The following is an 18,635-nucleotide window of genomic DNA, read 5'->3' as shown; positions in this document are numbered from 1 at the left end:
TGTTCTAATTCAAATATTTTCTATGCTTCGTTAATTCATATTTCAGATTTTAATGAAAACTATGACTGTTCCAATATACCTAATAATTCCTTACAGAATGAGGTCTCTTAGTAGAGAACTAGTTTTTTGGAGGGCTGCTGAGTGCTGACTCATTTTTTTGAAACTTCAATTCTGTTAAAGTCTATTCATGAATATTTGGAATATGTCAATGGGACTATACAAACAAACAACACATCTTAAAAAAAAGAGGATTGAGTTACAAAAACAAAACCAATATTGGGTCTTGACCTGCTTCACTGCATGTAATACACCTTATTGCTATTTGTCCATCATAAATGGACATTACAAAGGTTTCTGTAAAGTTTTGATGTCATAAGCGAAACATCTGACGCCACAATGGAAAAATGATTGTTGAACTACATCAATAGTTCCAGTGGGGCAGATTCTCGGGTCAACAAGAACAGATATCCAAATAGGGATAAGGTGTATTGATTGAGGTAAAATGTGCAAATAAGCATAACTAATGAAGATGATTCAATCGGCAAACATAAAGAGTCTGCACCACATTTATAAGAATTGCTTACATTAGCTACAATTTCACATTGTCAAGCTCCAGTCCAATATAAAAAAAAATCCATGGAAGACAAGCAAAGATTATTTAAAATGTAATGTGCCAAAAAGATTTTAAAAGAAGTTCTTTATTTCATATCAATAGTTATTTTACAACTATATCTTTTAATTTGTAACAATTAGGTCAAACACACAGTTGCATGGTTACATATAAAAGAAAATAATTTAACAGAACTGACAATACAGCAAGCTGTCAGACCTATGTTCATCCCGGTACTAGCATTGATTTACTAGTCTATAATAGTGTTGTTTACCTTTTGTTGTTTTTTTCCTCATTCTTTTCACTTTTTAATTCTGGTGTGTTGTATACTTTCAAGAGTTTGTTCTCACCCTTAGTTTATAATAATGTTTTCGTTTTCAAGATAATATGCGTTCAGTGTTAAACATTGTTTTGTTCCCTCTATAACACACTTACTAAAGGTATATCTTCTAATGTAATTGGTAATCTCCTGTCCAAGGCAATAGCAAAGCTACTAGATTGGCCCTGTAAAAGAGAGAAAATAAATGGTTACATTCAATTTGAACAAAAATAAAAATTCTCACAGGGCTAATTCTAACAGACAATCCAACTAAAACTAGATATAAATATACTACTTCTTGTTACTCAAGATGAAGTGTTCAATCATCTTATACCTAAAGAAAATACCAAACAGACCTCTAGGGACTATTTCTGAGCATTAGCTACAAGAGACAGAGAATTATACTGCTGTTTTCCTAAGACTGGGTCGTAAGAAACCATTGATCACAATCAATTTTTCACAGATATAGTGTATAAACCAATTTTAAGCAGTATTATTTAACTTCCGTAAATAAAGAAGAATGATCTTGCTATTCATTAAGCACTGAAAAACAAAATACAATAATTGTACCTTTATAACATTTAAATATAATACAATTAGTTTAATCTATAAAACTGTAAGTGTTGACAATCATCTTTAATTCAAGGACAGACCAAAGCAATTGTAGTTGTTTATCAAAACTCTATATTGTTGGCATAGAGATAGATAAATCTGAGATCAATCTTAATACACAGACAAATTTGACTTTACTTCATGTCGGGTTGCTGAAACAGTTCAGACTAATTACAAAAAAAAATGAAATCCTATTTTTTTCAAAGATAGATTAACATGATTTACTATCAGAATCCACCCATTAAAAAATATTAGAGGAAATCTATGTTTGAAAGTTCTTATATAAGGGGAAATTTATAAAAACTTTTCTAAAATTTTTGACAAAAATTATTATTGGAGTAGCTCAAGAAGAAATGTCCCTTCAACAATGGATGGCCGATGTTGACGTAGAGGTTCAAAGTCATATTGCATCCGGACATAGTTTAAGTTTTTTTTCTAAATTAATCTCAAATTTGAATGGCCATGCATGTTCACAATTTTCAGGCAAAATTAAAAACAACTTGATGGTCCTTTGACTGTTACAATTTCTAATTAAAAATAGGTAAATATTGATCTACATAGCTATAAAAAAAAAGTTTACTACAATCTATGTCATAAAATTTCCTTTAACCTATGATGAAACAACAACAAAAGGTATAAAGCTTAAAATTTTAGCCTTCTTTAACTATTTCATACAATTTAGCTTTAATATAATTGAAACTTGATCTTTAATGGCATTGATATAAAATATGCTACCATTATTTCATGTGTACAACCTTCTGTTAAGACAAAAACAAGCAAAATTAATAAGAACTAAATTCCTATAGGATCAAAATGAAATTTCTTTATGTAAGAAACATGTAAATACAGCTCGTTCATTGCTATAAGTAATTTAGTCAATCATATCTATGATCAGAATTATGAGCCAAATTTCATTTTTATGTTGCCTCCTTCAATATAGCAGGCCATTAAAAAATCCCAAAAGGGGAATGATGCAAATATAGACAGACTCAGTTTATTTCATTACTGCTTCTTTCAATCTATGATTTTATCAGATTTTCTAATTAAAATCATGCAACCCTTGATTAAATCTTCAAAAACTTGATGTACACTCAAGTGTTACATTTCGCAACGCAGATACGAACGATTGTTCCTTATTTCACAACTAAATATAATCTGCAAGAGCATAGAATTACATCACATTTTGTAACTGTTAATTTGAAACCGTCAAAACTCAGAGTGGAACTTCCCAGTACTGATTTTTATTATGCTGTAATATTAAAGCCTTTAGAAATGTCAAGAATCATTGTGAAATATGGTAGATTGAAGCTGAGTCAAGCAAAGTCAAGTTAAAACTAAACAAAGGAAAAGAATTTATCATAATTTAAACATCCCTCATTCAATAGAAAGGCTTTTGTGGCTTTGTTCCGGACCATATGAGTATCTGGACCATACGCGTATGGTCATGACCATATGCGTATATACTCATATGGTCCGACCATACGCGTATGGTCGGACCGTACGCGTATGGTCGGGGTAATCAACACGTATACTTTTAAACTCTTCATTAGGTGTGACTCTACTGGATGTTACGTCACTAAAATGTCATTTTTTCATATATTAAAAAAAACTTATAAAAAACATTTTTACACAGTTAATATTACTTACTATTTGTAAGTACAATTATAAGAAGATGTCAAAACATATTGTAAAAGGAATGTTATTGTTTAAAGTAGGTGATATCATCGGCAATGTTCATTATATTTTTTAAAGATCAAGATATTTTTTAAGACATTTTTTATAAGTAAAATATTAAAATTTTATGTTTCTTTATTTGTTTCTATTCTTTATTTCTATACTTCTATTTTAATCTTAATTATAAGACCGGTAAAATATCATGTAAGTGCCATGCAATAGCTACTGCCTTTATTAAATTTGATCTGTGATATTCATTTTACGATATTGGAGATCTAAAGTTTCTTAAAAACACCGTAGACACATCGGAATTGTCCGAGTCGATATCAGTGCACGCAGCCAAAACAAGCAATCGCAGAAAAGCTACATGTATGGTACCGTTTGAATGTCATTCTAAATATACAATAGCATACACGAATACAATTAGCGATAACAACTAAGATCAACTGGCTGTGGCATCAATATTTAATGTTTATGTAGCTTTTGAAATGTAAAATTAATACGTATTATTTCTATTGTATGTTTGAAAAAATACCTATATGGTCCAAATACTCATATGGTCCGGCCCGTTAATATCCAAACGAGTATAATACTCATATGGTCCGACCATACGCGTATGGTCCAAATACTCATATGGTCCGGAACAGCTTCAAATCTTAATATGATTTATACCCTTCTGCCTTGCTGACATTTTCCTCTTGACTGTGTGGATTAGTATTTATACACTGGATATCAATTTTCAGTGGATTTTGTGGTAAGACTATAAGTCAACACAAAACATAGTTGACACAAAAAAATAATATTTTTTTTGAATTTTCATAGCTTTATTTGTATGCAGCAATTTTTGAACTCAGAATAATATTTACTGTCAAAATTAATCCATTTTTTCAGATGCTACAAAATTAAAATAATCTTTTTTTTACTTCTATCACAAGGTGGAAATACCTTACAAGGATAAAGAAGATTTATAATGACGAAGACAAATTATATAATAGATGTATGGCTAATTCTACAACCTTTTCCTGTCATAAAAAAAGCACAACAGACCCATCACAGAAAAAAACCAAATAGAAAATTTTAAAACAACAACCCTTGGGTATTATAAATAAATATTTCATACTATCATAACATATTTTTGAGGAGCTAAACATTTTAATTGCAAATTTCCAAAAACAGTATGGAAATGACTTCATTATTTATTGAAAACATCAGAACACAATTTTCATTTGACAGTTGAACAAAAACTTTTTTCAATTATCAAAAATTAATTGTTTATAAAAAAAATCATAAATAGAGAGATTCTACAAAAACATCAGAATATAATTTTCAATTCACAAACTAATTGAACAAAAACATTTTTAATTATCAAAAATTAATTGATAATAAAATAATCATAAAATAGAGAGATTCTGCAAAAATATAGATTAATATCTCTCCGTCTCTTGAGACTATTTTCTTCTATCAGCTACAACATCTCTCAAATTAATTCTTTTGATGTAAAAGGAAGTCAATCTATTCTCAAATTACAGATATGATAAGAAATCAAACTTAATCATTTTTCTCAATTAAATTTCTATCTAGTTCTATTTCACCGTATGACTGGCAGGAAAAGATAGCAGACAATGACGTCAACCAATATAATAGAATAACGCGAACCATATGATCTTCGGAAAGATCTAGTTTTCCACGAAACATCATGACTTATCAATTTAGGAAAACGAACATTGTTATTTCGTTTCTACAGAGAAGAACAATATTATATAACAGTACAAAGGCATAAAAATCTATTGATAAAAATCAGTTAATAAATCCCTGTCCTTTTTTATTATTCAATTATCCATAAATACCTACAAAATATAAATTCAAAACCAAGAATCGTGACATCAATAAATTAAAAATCAAGAATCATGACATAAATAAATTCAAAACCAACAAATCTTGCCACAAGTGGGAAGATATAGTATACAAAACAATTAGTAAAATGAACATCTCATATCAGTGATATTATTTGCCTTAAATAAATGGAGATTAAAGGCTTTTTCCCCTGGAGAAGAATCCCAATTTGAAAAAAAATGGCTTAAAAATATTCCCAAAAAGTGCAGTCTCAGTAGTAATTGTGCACCAATACAAACTGAAAAACACTCATTTATACATTTTTCATGCCTAAAATTACTATATGTGCAGATTTGAGGGTCCATTTAAGTATCATCACTGACAAAAAGTGGTCTTATTTCAAAGCAGGGTTTGACTCTTGAAAGGGGGTCTGTAAATTGAAGTTTAAGTCAAATTCATGGTTTATTCTAAATTTCCCAGTTTGATGGAAATAACGCATATTTTCCCAATAAAAAAGGGTAGAGGTAGTTTTGAAAAAAGACAACAATATAACTGCATATAAATATCTTGATTCAATATTTGCTGGAGTTGTCATTTATGTTTACCCATTCACAAGAAGGACCTGCAATCATTCACTTTCCCAAAAAAAATATACCAGAAAGATATCCAATTATCTAAACCTATGAGGTAAGTGTAAGATCGTGAATAAAAAATCTTAGAATTTGCTGTCTAAAAATTTATTAAATCAATCTAATTATATCTTGTCATTACAGTAAAACTGAGCAATTTAAAACCAGCATCTCTTCTGCCAATAGGCTCACCACATCCAAACGGAGCTCCACTTTTGTCTATGCTTATTTTATGAATCATACCTTAGAAAAGATCATATGTATGTAACATAAAACCATTCAGAACTAAAAATATAAGGTGATATTTCTTATCTTAAAGATTGTTGGCTACCAATTAACACATTTATGAACATGAAAGGATTGTAATTTCTATGAGAGACCAATTCAAGCGTTTTAAGCCTTTTGTATGATTATATTCACTTATAGACAGAATTAGAGTATGTAATTTACGTGACAAGATTTTAGAACAGGATGCCAATAAGTATACCTTACACTACCAAGAAGTAAGACATCTTTCTCTGTCACTCTGCTATTTACACAGATAATTGACTGTGTCTAGACCAAACCATCTATCAGAGACACCTTCAGAATACACAAATGTCAATACAACAAAAAAATCTCAAACAAATCTAATTAACCAAAGAACATACTTCAGTAAATGAGATTCCTTTGACCATATGTTTTGATCCATCATGATTTCAATTTCTACAAGAAGTAAAAAATTACATTAAGGATAGTTTTTCCCAAATGAAAATTCCAATTGTAATCTGAAGCAATGCCTTTTCACTTACAATTGAGAGGAACCCTTTTAATACATGCAAATGCATTGGAAATATTTTCCAGTATAATTTACTATAACTGAAGGTAAATGTTAAATTATTAATTGAGGTAGAGGTTTTTTCAGCAATCATATACAATTTATTGGTTTACTGAAAGGGGGGAGGGGGGTAAGAGGGTCCTGATCCTGAAATCCCAGACTTAAAAACACCTGATCCCGAAATCCAGGGCTTAAAAACACGAAATCCAGAGGTCTTGAAATTCGAATAAACAATCCCCAGATCTTAAAAGGGTCAATCCCGTAATCCCGAGCTTAAAAACACCTGATCCCAGAGATCCAATAAAGGTCCTATCCACGCTTTACTGGATATAATATGGTATACCCAAATTGAAATTTTAGTGAAAAAAAAACAGACATCCTAATTTTCCCCTGATAACAATTAGAGGGGTCTCAAAATAACCCAAATACTGGCTTCATAAATTTTGCAAAGCAAGTGGTAACAGTTGAGAGAAACTTCTGAACTAGTATACATTGGTTTAGGGGCCAGCTTGATCCCACTGCCAGTTGCAGATTATCCTGATGTTTTGAAGACACACTAGTGGCCTTGAGGTGTTTTTTGCTCTTTGGTTGGGTTGTTATTTCTGTTTCCATTCAAAGTTATATACCGGAAACTATTAAACAACCAATTTGTACATGCCTTTAAATAGTACAAGAAGTGTAAATGCACATATACATCTACAAATATATAAATCAATGAAAAATACAAAAAAAACAAAAAAGCAGGCTGCTTCTACAAAAGTTACTACTATAGATCATCAATAACATATCCATTATAACTATACATCATAAAATAACTGTGTACACCAGTGATTTACAGATATAGGTTTATCGATTGTTTTATTGACCAGTGATTATATCAACAGAGGAAATGGGCCTGTAACAGACTCAGGAAGATGTGTTTTCCTTGTTAATGTCTTTTGTAATCACTTGTGAGCACTTATGGTCAAAATCACAGCTAGGTTAAAGGTTAATGGCATGCTGTATAGATGGATCTAGGTTTAAAGGTTAATGGCTTACTGTGTAGACAGTTCTGTCTAAAGAAAGGAACAAATGTTTCTTATTGTCAGTCATTCAAGGTCAATGATACTAATTAATAAGAAAATTTTTGGCTTAGAACACTGACTCAAAAATACCAAATGCTTAATTTGTCTACTAGGTACAATGTATCAGTTCCAAGGAAACAATAGTACGTGTTTATTTCACTTAATTTTAAAATCTGTAGCCCTATTTTTAAAATCTTTATCTATTCACATTAATTTGTTGTTTATGCTTGATCCTTAATAGTAAAATACATGTACTATTTAACAATCTAATTAAAATTAAATCTCTCACTCGCTCATTTTTTAATGCTTGGTCGCTGCGTGGGAGCCCCCCCGCCCCCCACAGCAACCAAGCATTAAAAATGAGCAAGTGAGAGATTTAATTTAATAAGATTGACTATTCAAGTACAGAGTTTAGTGCAGCAAATTCTGTCAAAGAAAAGATACTGGATCTTTAGCAAAATGGCTTAAAGTGTTTAAAAAAACCACATAACTTTACATAGAAATCAAAAGAATTAGAAGTTTTTATGCCCCACCTAGGATAGTAGAGGGGCATTATGTTTTCTGTCTGTCTGTTTGTTTGTTCGTCCATCTGCCCTGCTTCAGATTTTGGTCAAGGTAATTGTATGTATGATGATTTAACCCTAATTTCAGTCCACTGACCATAGAAAATGAAAGTGCACCTGTGTACACATTCTTGTTTCATATGATTTCTGTCATTTTTTATCAATCTATCATTTTTTTTAGTCTTGACTACATCAACTTAGATTCTACAAAAATAAATGAATAGTTTGAATTAATAAATTATATTTGACATAAGCCTTTGCAAAAATATCAAGATAATTTTCACCTTCAATTTGACCAAAACTACAAATTTTATTTCAATCCTATCATGACTGACAAAGATGGCCATTTCCTGACCCTTGCAGAAACCACAGTTGGTTTATTATTTATGAAATGTCATCTATGTTCAATTAATGCCATTGCCTATCAAATCTATTAAATAAATTGTTGCCATCTTATAACTGTAATTTTCAGAGTGACAATTCAGACCAATAAATTGTCTTAAAACTTCTGGATATAGAAACTTGTGATATTCTCAAAGCATCCCAATGAGTAAAAAAATGATTATGAGGTCTTTCAAGGTAGCTTTTCTCAATTCCAATTAATTTGACTCTGAATTCATTACTTTAAATGGATTTGACAGACATAAAAAAAAACAACATGCAAAACAAGTTCTTTGAAATTATTCATTCAGGGCACCAGCATAACAATTTCTATTTACTAATATAATTATGCATGTATTTTCAACTGTAGCCAATGATATATGATGTAATTCTCGTGTGTATTAAGGATGTATTCTTCTGACATTTCAGTCTCGTTCAGTCTCGTTGAAATCTCGTTCTGGAATTATGTCTAAAACATGTGGTACAAGTGGAAAATATGAATGAATTTAAAAAATGTTATAATCAAACTCAACTATTTGAAAAAAATGGGTATTTCCAATGAGTAGTTTTTGGGTAATCAATTTTTCAAATTTTATTACCAATCAAGTCAGTATTTTTAGCCAAAATTTCGAGAAAATGGGTGAGGGATACAAAAAATTATTTTACCAGAAACATGTACATCGCACATCCCTTTTTTCTTTTCAAATTTCTTAGATATGTATGTTTTCAAACATTTATAACAAAAAGTTGAAAAAATATGCAATTTGTACTTAAAACGGAGAAAAATCACAAATTTACAAAATTAACAACATGGTAAATTTGGCACAAAAAAGCATCAAAATATGATAAAACTTTCTTATATTAACACCTACCTATAGTTTTTGTAATTCAAATTTATTCAGATTGGTCCCCTTTATCTTTATTGAAAGTATGATAAAAAGTTTAATTGTGGAAATGTGATTATTTTCATGATTATAGCCCAAAAATAGGTAAAAACTGATGAAAAATGAGAAAATCATCAAAATTGGGTAATTTCAAAGGGCCGTAGCAAAGAAAGAAGTGCACCACCATATGATTTTTTCTTCACCAATTATTTTTTTACAGTCATATGAACCAAAAAAACAGGGTAAGAAAAAAAGTTTAATTCTAGAAATTTTTGGCTCCTCAGAGGTGTACATCCTTAAGTAAACTAGAGGCTCCAAAGAGCCTGTGTCGCTCACCTTGGTCTATGTGAATATTAAACAAAGGAAGCAGATGGATTCATGACAAAATTGTGTTTTGGTGATGGTGATGTGTTTGTAAATCTTACTTTACTAGTCTTGCTGCTTACATTTATCTCTATCTATAATGAACTTGGCCCAGTAGTTTCAGTGGAAAATGTTAATAAAAATTTACAAATTTTATGAAAATTGTTAAAAATTGACTATAAAGGACAATAACTCCTTAGGGGGTCAATTGACAATTTCCGTCGTGTTGACTTATTTGTAAATCTTACTTTGCTGAACATAATTGCTGTTTACAGTTTATCTCTATCTATAATAAAATTTAAGATAATAACCAAAAACAGCAAAATTTCCTTAAAATTACCGATTCAGGGGCAGCAACCCAACAATGGGTTGACCGATTCATCTGAAAATTATAGGGCAGATAGATCTTGATCTGATTAATAATTTAACCCCGTGTTGGATTTGCTCTAAATGCTTTGGTTTTTGAGTTATAAGCCAAAAACTGCATTTTACCCCTATGTTCTATTTTTAGCTGTGGCGGCCATCTTGATTTGATAGTCGGGTCACCGGACACATTTTTAAAACAAGATACCCCAAAGATGATGATTGCCAAGTCTGGATTAATTTGGCCCAGTAGTTTCAGAGGAGAAGATTTTTGTAAAAGATAACTAAGATTTACGAAAAATGGTTAAAAATTGACTATAAAGGGCAATAACTCCTAAACAGGTCAACTGACCATTTCGGTCATGTTGACTTATTTGTAAATCCTACTTTACTAAACATTATTGCTGTTTACAGTTTATCTCTATCTATAATAATATTCAAGATAATAACCAAAAACTGCAAAATTTCCACAAAATTACCAATTCAGGGGCAGCAACCCAACAACGGGTTGACCGATTCATCTGAAAATTTCAGGGCAGATAGATCTTGACCTGATAAACATTTTTACCCCATGTCAGATTTCCTCTAAATGCTTTGGTTTTTGAGTTATAAGCCAAAAACTGCAGTTTACCCCTATGTTCTATTTTTTGCCGTGGCGGCCATCTTGGTTGGATGACTGGGTCACGCCACACATTTTTTAAACTATATACCCCAATGATGATTGTGGCCAAGTTTGGTTCAATTTGGCCCAGTAGTTTCAGAGGAGAAGATTTTTGTAAAAGATAACTAAGATTTACGAAAAATGGTTAAAAATTGACTATAAAGGGCAATAACTCCTAAACGGGTCAACTGACCATTTCGGTCATGTTGACTTATTTGTAAATCCTACTTTACTAAACATTATTGCTGTTTACAGTTTATCTCTATCTATAATAATATTCAAGATAACAACCAAAAACTGCAAAATTTCCACAAAATTACCAATTCAGGGGCAGCAACCCAACAACGGGTTGACCGATTCATCTGAAAATTTCAGGGCAGATAGATCTTGACCTGATAAACATTTTTACCCCATGTCAGATTTCCTCTAAATGCTTTGGTTTTTGAGTTATAAGCCAAAAACTGCAGTTTACCCCTATGTTCTATTTTTAGCCGTGGTGGCCATCTTGGTTGGTTGACCGGGTCACGCCACACATTTTTTAAACTAGATACCCCAATGATGATTGTGGCCAAGTTTGGTTCAATTTGGCCCAGTAGTTTCAGAGGAGAAGATTTTTGTAAAAGATAACTAAGATTTACGAAAAATGGTTAAAAATTGACTATAAAGGGCAATAACTCCTAAACGGGTCAACTGACCATTTCGGTCATGTTGACTTATTTGTAAATCCTACTTTACTAAACATTATTGCTGTTTACAGTTTATCTCTATCTATAATAATATTCAAGATAACAACCAAAAACTGCATAATTTCCACAAAATTACCAATTCAGGGGCAGCAACCCAACAACGGGTTGACCGATTCATCTGAAAATTTCAGGGCAGATAGATCTTGACCTGATAAACATTTTTACCCCATGTCAGATTTCCTCTAAATGCTTTGGTTTTTGAGTTATTAGCCAAAAACTGCAGTTTACCCCTATGTTCTATTTTTAGCCGTGGCGGCCATCTTGGTTGGTTGACCGGGTCACGCCACACATTTTTTAAACTAGATACCCCAATGATGATTGTGGCCAAGTTTGGTTCAATTTGGCCCAGTAGTTTCAGAGGAGAAGATTTTTGTAAAAGTTAACGACGACGGACGACGACGGACGACGACGGACGACGGACGACGACGACGACGACGGACGCCGGACGCCAAGTGATGAGAAAAGCTCACTTGGCCCTTCGGGCCAGGTGAGCTAAAAACCATGTAGACTTTTCTCAACTTCCTATCTATATCAAAACAAGCAGGAAAGTGTTTTCTCACCCAAGATAATGCATTGGAAGGTTAGGTCAGGAAATCAATACATATACTCGCCGTGTTAAATTAAGTATCAAATTATAATGATCATAAATGTCCCATTATGTGTAGGGAGAATGATCCATCAGAAAAACTTTATCGCAATTACATCTCGGTATTTTCAATTCAAAGATAATTTTTTTCAAATCACCGACATTGATTTTTTCATAAACGATAAAATAACTATATAATAATGATGTAAGATAAATACTAGTCCCTGCTTTGTGGATAAAACGAGTTTTCTTGTCATTTTGCTCTGTGTATAGAAGATAACTTTACTAAGAAATTAGATTTGTCGGCAGCGAGAAACATCAAATCAATGCATGTCACCATAGAAGTTACATCTATCAGATACGTTCTGTCAAAAATGTAATGATATAAATTGCTTGCTATAAAAATCAATCAGTGAAAGCAAGAGAAAATTTCTGCTTTATTTATAAATCAATCATACAATGTTTAATGTCAAAAGAAATCACAAGTTATTCTTGGGTAAATTTTTTCATTAGATTTATTAGTTCTCAACACCAAGTAATATTTGCCTAACAAGAAAACTAACACCAAGTAATATTTGCCAAACAAACAAAAATCTGCATTTATATATTCAAGCAAAAACACCAAACTTGCTCCAAAAGACTGTGTTTTAAATACACCTTATTTTAGGGTTGATATTTTCTGATCAAATAATTCTTGGTTTTATTTGTAACATCAATTTTGCCCTGTTTTAGGCCTTAACTAAAATATTGTTTGTTTCCCCAATCCCGACCGACCCTGCAAAATTGGTGCTACTCATAAAATTTTATTGTCAAAACTAAGTCAAATATTATTTTATTCATTTTGGATTGTCAGGCTTGACGAATCGTCCGATAATGTTCAAGCTTTTTAGAAAAATAAAATTATTTACCTACCTACCTACCTACCCACACCTGGCTTGGCAGGGTCAGGATTGGGGAAACAAACAATATTTTAATTTAGGCCTTATGTTATATTTTTGTAATCTAATGTCTCCAAACCACCAAACTTTAGTTGCTTTTAAGATAAAAGTGTAATTCTAAGATTTTGTTTAGATTCAAATCTGTTCCAAAACCATCCAAAACTTTTATATATCACATAACAGTGCAACATTTCTCCTCAAAAAGTGAACTGACTGACATCTTGGCCATGTTATAGATCACTTACTTCTGGACCAAACAAATCCTGTACAAATAACAACAATAATGTACTGGATCATGTGACATTTAATACAATGGTATTATCTGATCAATTATTCAGGTCTTTAAGCATCATGACCAAACTGATGTTTTTTTAGATGTCAAGACCTTCTTTGATAAATATGGATCCTACTACAAGGTGACAGAAGTGTAGGTCAACTTCTACTAAGTGAATTAACTTAGAGGTAAATTACACCATTGGGAACATGAATACATGTCCAAAGTCAGGGTACTTTTAATAGCAAATAAAAAGTCATGTACATCAGAGCTGTCTGTAGTTTGGTAAATGATTGATTCTATAAATAGTATTAAAACACATCTGACAGTTTCTGGTAACAAGCTGTTATACTCTCTTAGAAGTATCTCTAATAACTTTTATGACTAACACACATTATTTCTGATTGAGAAAAAAAAATCAGTGACCTATTTAGGTTCAAAGTCATATATCCTTATGATGAAGTGACCTGATTAATAAATCTGACATGGAATTGTTTCACTGAACCATACAATGTAGGTTGTCCTACCTTCTTATTAGGATGGCCAGAAAAGATAGACCCACATATCGTGTAACAAGCTTGTAGTTTAATTAGTTTCAAGGAATAAACTGAGGTACCAGGTGTATAACCAACATTTATCAGCATACAGAAGTTATCGGGATGACTTATCTCTATATAAATACAACTGTAAAATTAACATAAATTTCAAGATAAGAGATTTTTCATAATTATGGGTTCATGTTTATAAATGAGGTATAGAACAGTCTTTTCAACAACACTGTCATTATTGCCCCATGCATGAAAGATGTGTAACATTGTAACCCAATTACTCGGCTAAGTGAGGAATTATTATGCAATCATGCAACATTTTGTGATAGACATCATCTATTTTACCAAGAATCTGATCAGGCATTTAGCTTTTCATCCCCCTTGTTATCCAATTAAGAAAGACAGAATGATGAATTATATTCTTCAAATTTTCTCTAAATTGTTATCTAGCTCTACGAGACCTCTTTTATTATACAATTACCAGTCCCCAGTAAGACTCAAAATGTCTAAAGCAGAGACAGCTTAATATGTTAACCTGTCCATTATAACTTTATTAGTTCATTCCTTGTCACAAAATTTATGACTATTTATGGAGTTAATCCATATATTTTCTATAAATTATTTACATCTTCAATATATACTAACGGACCTGTCATTAAGCTATCAATAATTAGTGTAATAAATATATCATATAGATCTAATGAACTTAATCCGACCAGTTTTATTCCTTGTAGAAATCAAATCTATTGCTAGATTTTTCCAGAAATACTGTATAGATACCAGTTTTCAAAAATAATTGCAGTCCAAAAGTAGCTTTACCTAACCCTGTTGTCATTAGTTTGAATTTAAAAAACAGAAAATGCCATTTTTATTAAAAAAGAAGACAGTTCACAAAGGCAAATTTATTAACATTCATATTAAGTTTAGAATTTTTAAAAAATGATCACACCAAAACAGCTTTCATTTAAAAAAAAAAAACACATCAATAACAGCTTCCTAAGTATAATCAAATAAATTAATCAAAATCGAAAGAAGTATCCATCTCATTGTTTCAATCTTCACAGGGTCAAAGGTGAAAGGAAACATATTTAGGGTCACAGATAATAATTGTTACAAAAGAACCTCTAAATAGAAAAAAAAAATGCTCTTACTTCACCATCATTAGATTATATTGATCTTACCGGAAATCGTAGTTCTTCTTCCAGTATCTTTCCCCGGATGACCTAAAATTAGATTTGCATGCTAAAATCATTTTTTGTTTTCAATAACAAAGAGACAAATAAATAATATCAAGCTAAAATACTGTTTTTTCATCGCAAGAACTTTTTCAATTTCCCCTTATTCTTTTTTTTTTTAAAACACATACTTTTAAGCTATCAGAGGGATTTTTTTATGTTGCTATCAAAATATAACTTGATTTTTTTATGTTGTTTTCAAAATATAACTTGATTTTTTTATGTTGCTTTCAAAATATAACTTGATTTTTCGATGTTGCTATCAAAATATAACTTTTCGATGTTGCTTTCAAAATATAACTTGATTTTTAGATGTTGCTTTCAAAATATAACTTGATTTTTTTTTCAATCATGTATTTATAAATTGATGTCAAGTGCTAGTTAATTGTGCAGTGAAAATTGAATTTTTATCGTTAAAAAAATATTGTACTACACATCTCACTAAGTGTTTAATGAACTTGGCTGTGTATCTAATAGCCCTTGCAAGGTCAATTATATACATGTTATGATGCTGTAAAATGTGTTTCTTCCGTGTAAGAGCTTGGCTATAGCACAACTGTTCTCATTTCTTTTCAATTATGAGTTGTAATGATCAATTAGGCTCATTTTGATCACATTACCATTAAACATTAACTGTACAGTAACCCTTCTGTGAACTTTGGTAGAATACAACATTTATATTTTGGCCATGTATGGCTACACTAAATTTAACATAACCTGTATCTAACCCCTATCTAGCTATAAACCTCAATTGAAACCCTATAACCTCAAAGTACAAGTTCCTATATAGAAATCATATACAAAAGCAGCTTAGTAACTAATGAAACATTATTTCAAAATACTTATATCTGCTTTTTTAGTAAGATATTCATTTCAATTGAGTGATTTCCTAAATAAAAAGCACTGAATGAGAATTGTCTATCAAAATTTGGTCATCAAGAGTGAAAGTGCTATTCCAAACCAGTATCCAGAAACCAGATACAAAGTATTTTATCCAACAGACAATTTGCCGTTTCAGAATCTAATGCATCCTGGGTAATATTTTCAAAAGCGTACACATAAGCGTTTTGATTGGTTTAAAACGTTATAAACAATGGAAAATCAACCAATGACTTAAGGTTATTTTCCCTTTGGGGGACGAAAAATGAAATTACCCATGATGCTTTAGATTCTGAAACGGCGAATTTATTTATAGTAATTGAGACCATGACTTTTTTACCTAAAAAACTTAAAATCAATCTTGTCAATAGCAGTATTCTAGATCTCCAACCAAAACTTTTAAGATTGTAATCACTTTTCACAAATAATATAATCCAATAACTTATAGATAGATCATAGGTCAAACAACAACGCAACCTTTTGCACTGAGTCACTGAAATTGTCTTCAATAGAGAAAGGAAGGGAAACATTGAACCTATTTGTTTCATTTTCATCCCATTATAAAGACATTTATACTCCCAAAACAGTCAGGTTTAACAGATTTCTGTAAATGTCACACACTTTTCCAGACTTCTAACAATCCTGATCAATATTATATTGACTGAACACAGAACTAAACTAAATTCTTCTTTCCTACCACATGTCCACAACCTAAATTATTTAATACTGCACTGATGAAGAAAACAACAAAGCAATAAACTATTTTTTTATCAATGGTTGCGTGTGAATTGAAAGGGTAAGAAATTTAAATGCTTGTTCTTTATTTTAAAAGCAGGAAATCATTTTCTTGAAAACGAATTTTATACAATAAGCAATCAGAAAAGTAATTAAATTTTACATGCAATATTTAAGTTACTCATTAATGCTTCAGAAAATTATGTAATTTTTGTACAGGAACTGGGAATATTCCAGCAATTACAAAATAAATGTTAAAAAATCAAGCACAATATGATTATATAACACTATACCATTGTCTTTCATTTTTAGAAGGATGTACATGTACTTAAATTTTGCATTTGTACCACATTTAAAACAAAACGAGAGAAAAAAACATTTTCTAACATTTTTTATTGGTAAGATTGCTGTCTATTGATTTTTTATTTAAACAAGAATGTGTCCATACTACACGGATGCCCCACTCGCACCATCATTTTCTATGTTCAGTAGACCGTGAAATTGGGGTCAAAACTTTAATTTTGAATTAAAATTAGAAAGATCATATCATAGGAAACATGTGTACTAAGTTTCAAGTTGATTGGACTTTAACTTCATCAAAAACTACCTTGACCAAAAACTTTAACCTGAACTTCACACTATCATTTTCTATGTTCAGTGGACCATAAAATTGGGGTCAAAACTATAATTTGGCATTAAAATTAGAAAGAAAATATCATGGGGAACATGTGTACTAAGTTTCAAGTTGATTGGACTTCAACTTCTTTAAAAACTACCTTGACCAAAAACTTTAACCTGAAGCGAACGGACGCACGGGCGCACGGAGGCACAGACAGACGAACGGAGGCACAGACGAGAAAACATAATGCCCCTCTACTATCAGAGGTGGGGCATAAAAAAATAGCATTAAAGTCTAACAGTGACACTCCACATTACAACATTTTTCTCAATGATTTTACACGCTTTTATAGGTTTTTTTAGGATAAAGTCACAATGCATTTAGTTAGTGGTCATGTATTCGTAAAAGTTTCATGTTGGTGTCTTTTATAGCATGTTTTTTAGAATTGGTTTTGCACATTGTTGAAGGCCATATGTTTGCCTAAAGTTGATTACTTCTAAATTCTTGCTGAGCTATTTATTCCCTCAAGCTTACAAAAGTTGTGAAGATCATTAACTTACATTTTCAAAAATCTTCCCTCAAACACCTTTTTTGCCTAAAAAGATCCCCTATATATAGCTATCCCTTGCCAAACCTTTTGTTATCAGACCTGTTTGTGAACAATTCTGTGATGTTGTTTTGTTGTTTAAATAAAAAACAATAAATGTTTAAGAAAACTTGAGAGTTTTTCATCAAATTGCTAAAATATCTATGTTAACTACTTATATCCTACTTGGCAAAATAATTCGTGAGTTTCTGGAACAACAAGCAACAAAAACGCACATTCTGCCTTTGTGTGGTCTTCAAGCTACAACAGAAATTATTACAATTTGTCATATTATTATATAACTATACTAATTATAAAATTACGACATGAAAATTATGAAATATTGGTTGTACAATACTTCATATTTATTTCCCATGAGGAAGGGAGACATGGCAATTTGTTCACCCAAGGAGTCATGTTTCAATCAATTATGGGAAATCAATTTAATATTCACAATATAAATATCATTCCACTAATTAAATCATCAAAATTTATTCCATGATATCACTATTGCAAACTTAATGTTCCTTTTTAAGACAACAATGTTGAATTTTTGGTTTGAAATGTACATTTTAAAATATGGTTGTTTTTTTTTCTTTTGTATCTGATTTATTTCTGTGCTTACTAAATACTCAACTTAAGGTCAAGTTACAGTAAATGGGCTATGTCTTCGATTTCAGTAAAATTTGGCATACAGCTCTGGCTTGATGAACTTC

The 18,635-nt window shown here is 31.1% G+C and overlaps 1 protein-coding gene across 7 annotated transcripts in view; it reads right to left on the bottom strand.

Moving 5' to 3' along the window:
* LOC134697021 (cGMP-dependent 3',5'-cyclic phosphodiesterase-like) overlaps positions 1-18,635 on the bottom strand; it is a 123,507-nt gene that overhangs the window by 31,548 nt on the left and 73,324 nt on the right. For all 7 annotated transcript variants that reach the window (XM_063559033.1, XM_063559032.1, XM_063559030.1 and 4 more), the window contains 3 exons: positions 18,106-18,180; positions 15,047-15,088; positions 1,046-1,114 (listed from right to left, as the gene is read on the bottom strand). In XM_063559033.1, the coding sequence (XP_063415103.1) occupies positions 1,046-1,114; positions 15,047-15,088; positions 18,106-18,180 (186 nt within the window). The remainder of the gene's footprint in view (positions 1-1,045; positions 1,115-15,046; positions 15,089-18,105; positions 18,181-18,635) is intronic.

The sequence above is a fragment of the Mytilus trossulus genome, chromosome 14, assembly GCF_036588685.1.
Source record: "Mytilus trossulus isolate FHL-02 chromosome 14, PNRI_Mtr1.1.1.hap1, whole genome shotgun sequence".
Taxonomy (NCBI): domain Eukaryota; kingdom Metazoa; phylum Mollusca; class Bivalvia; order Mytilida; family Mytilidae; genus Mytilus; species Mytilus trossulus.
The sequence above is the reverse complement of the archived record's forward strand: the minus strand, read 5'-3'. Positions and strand labels throughout refer to the sequence as shown.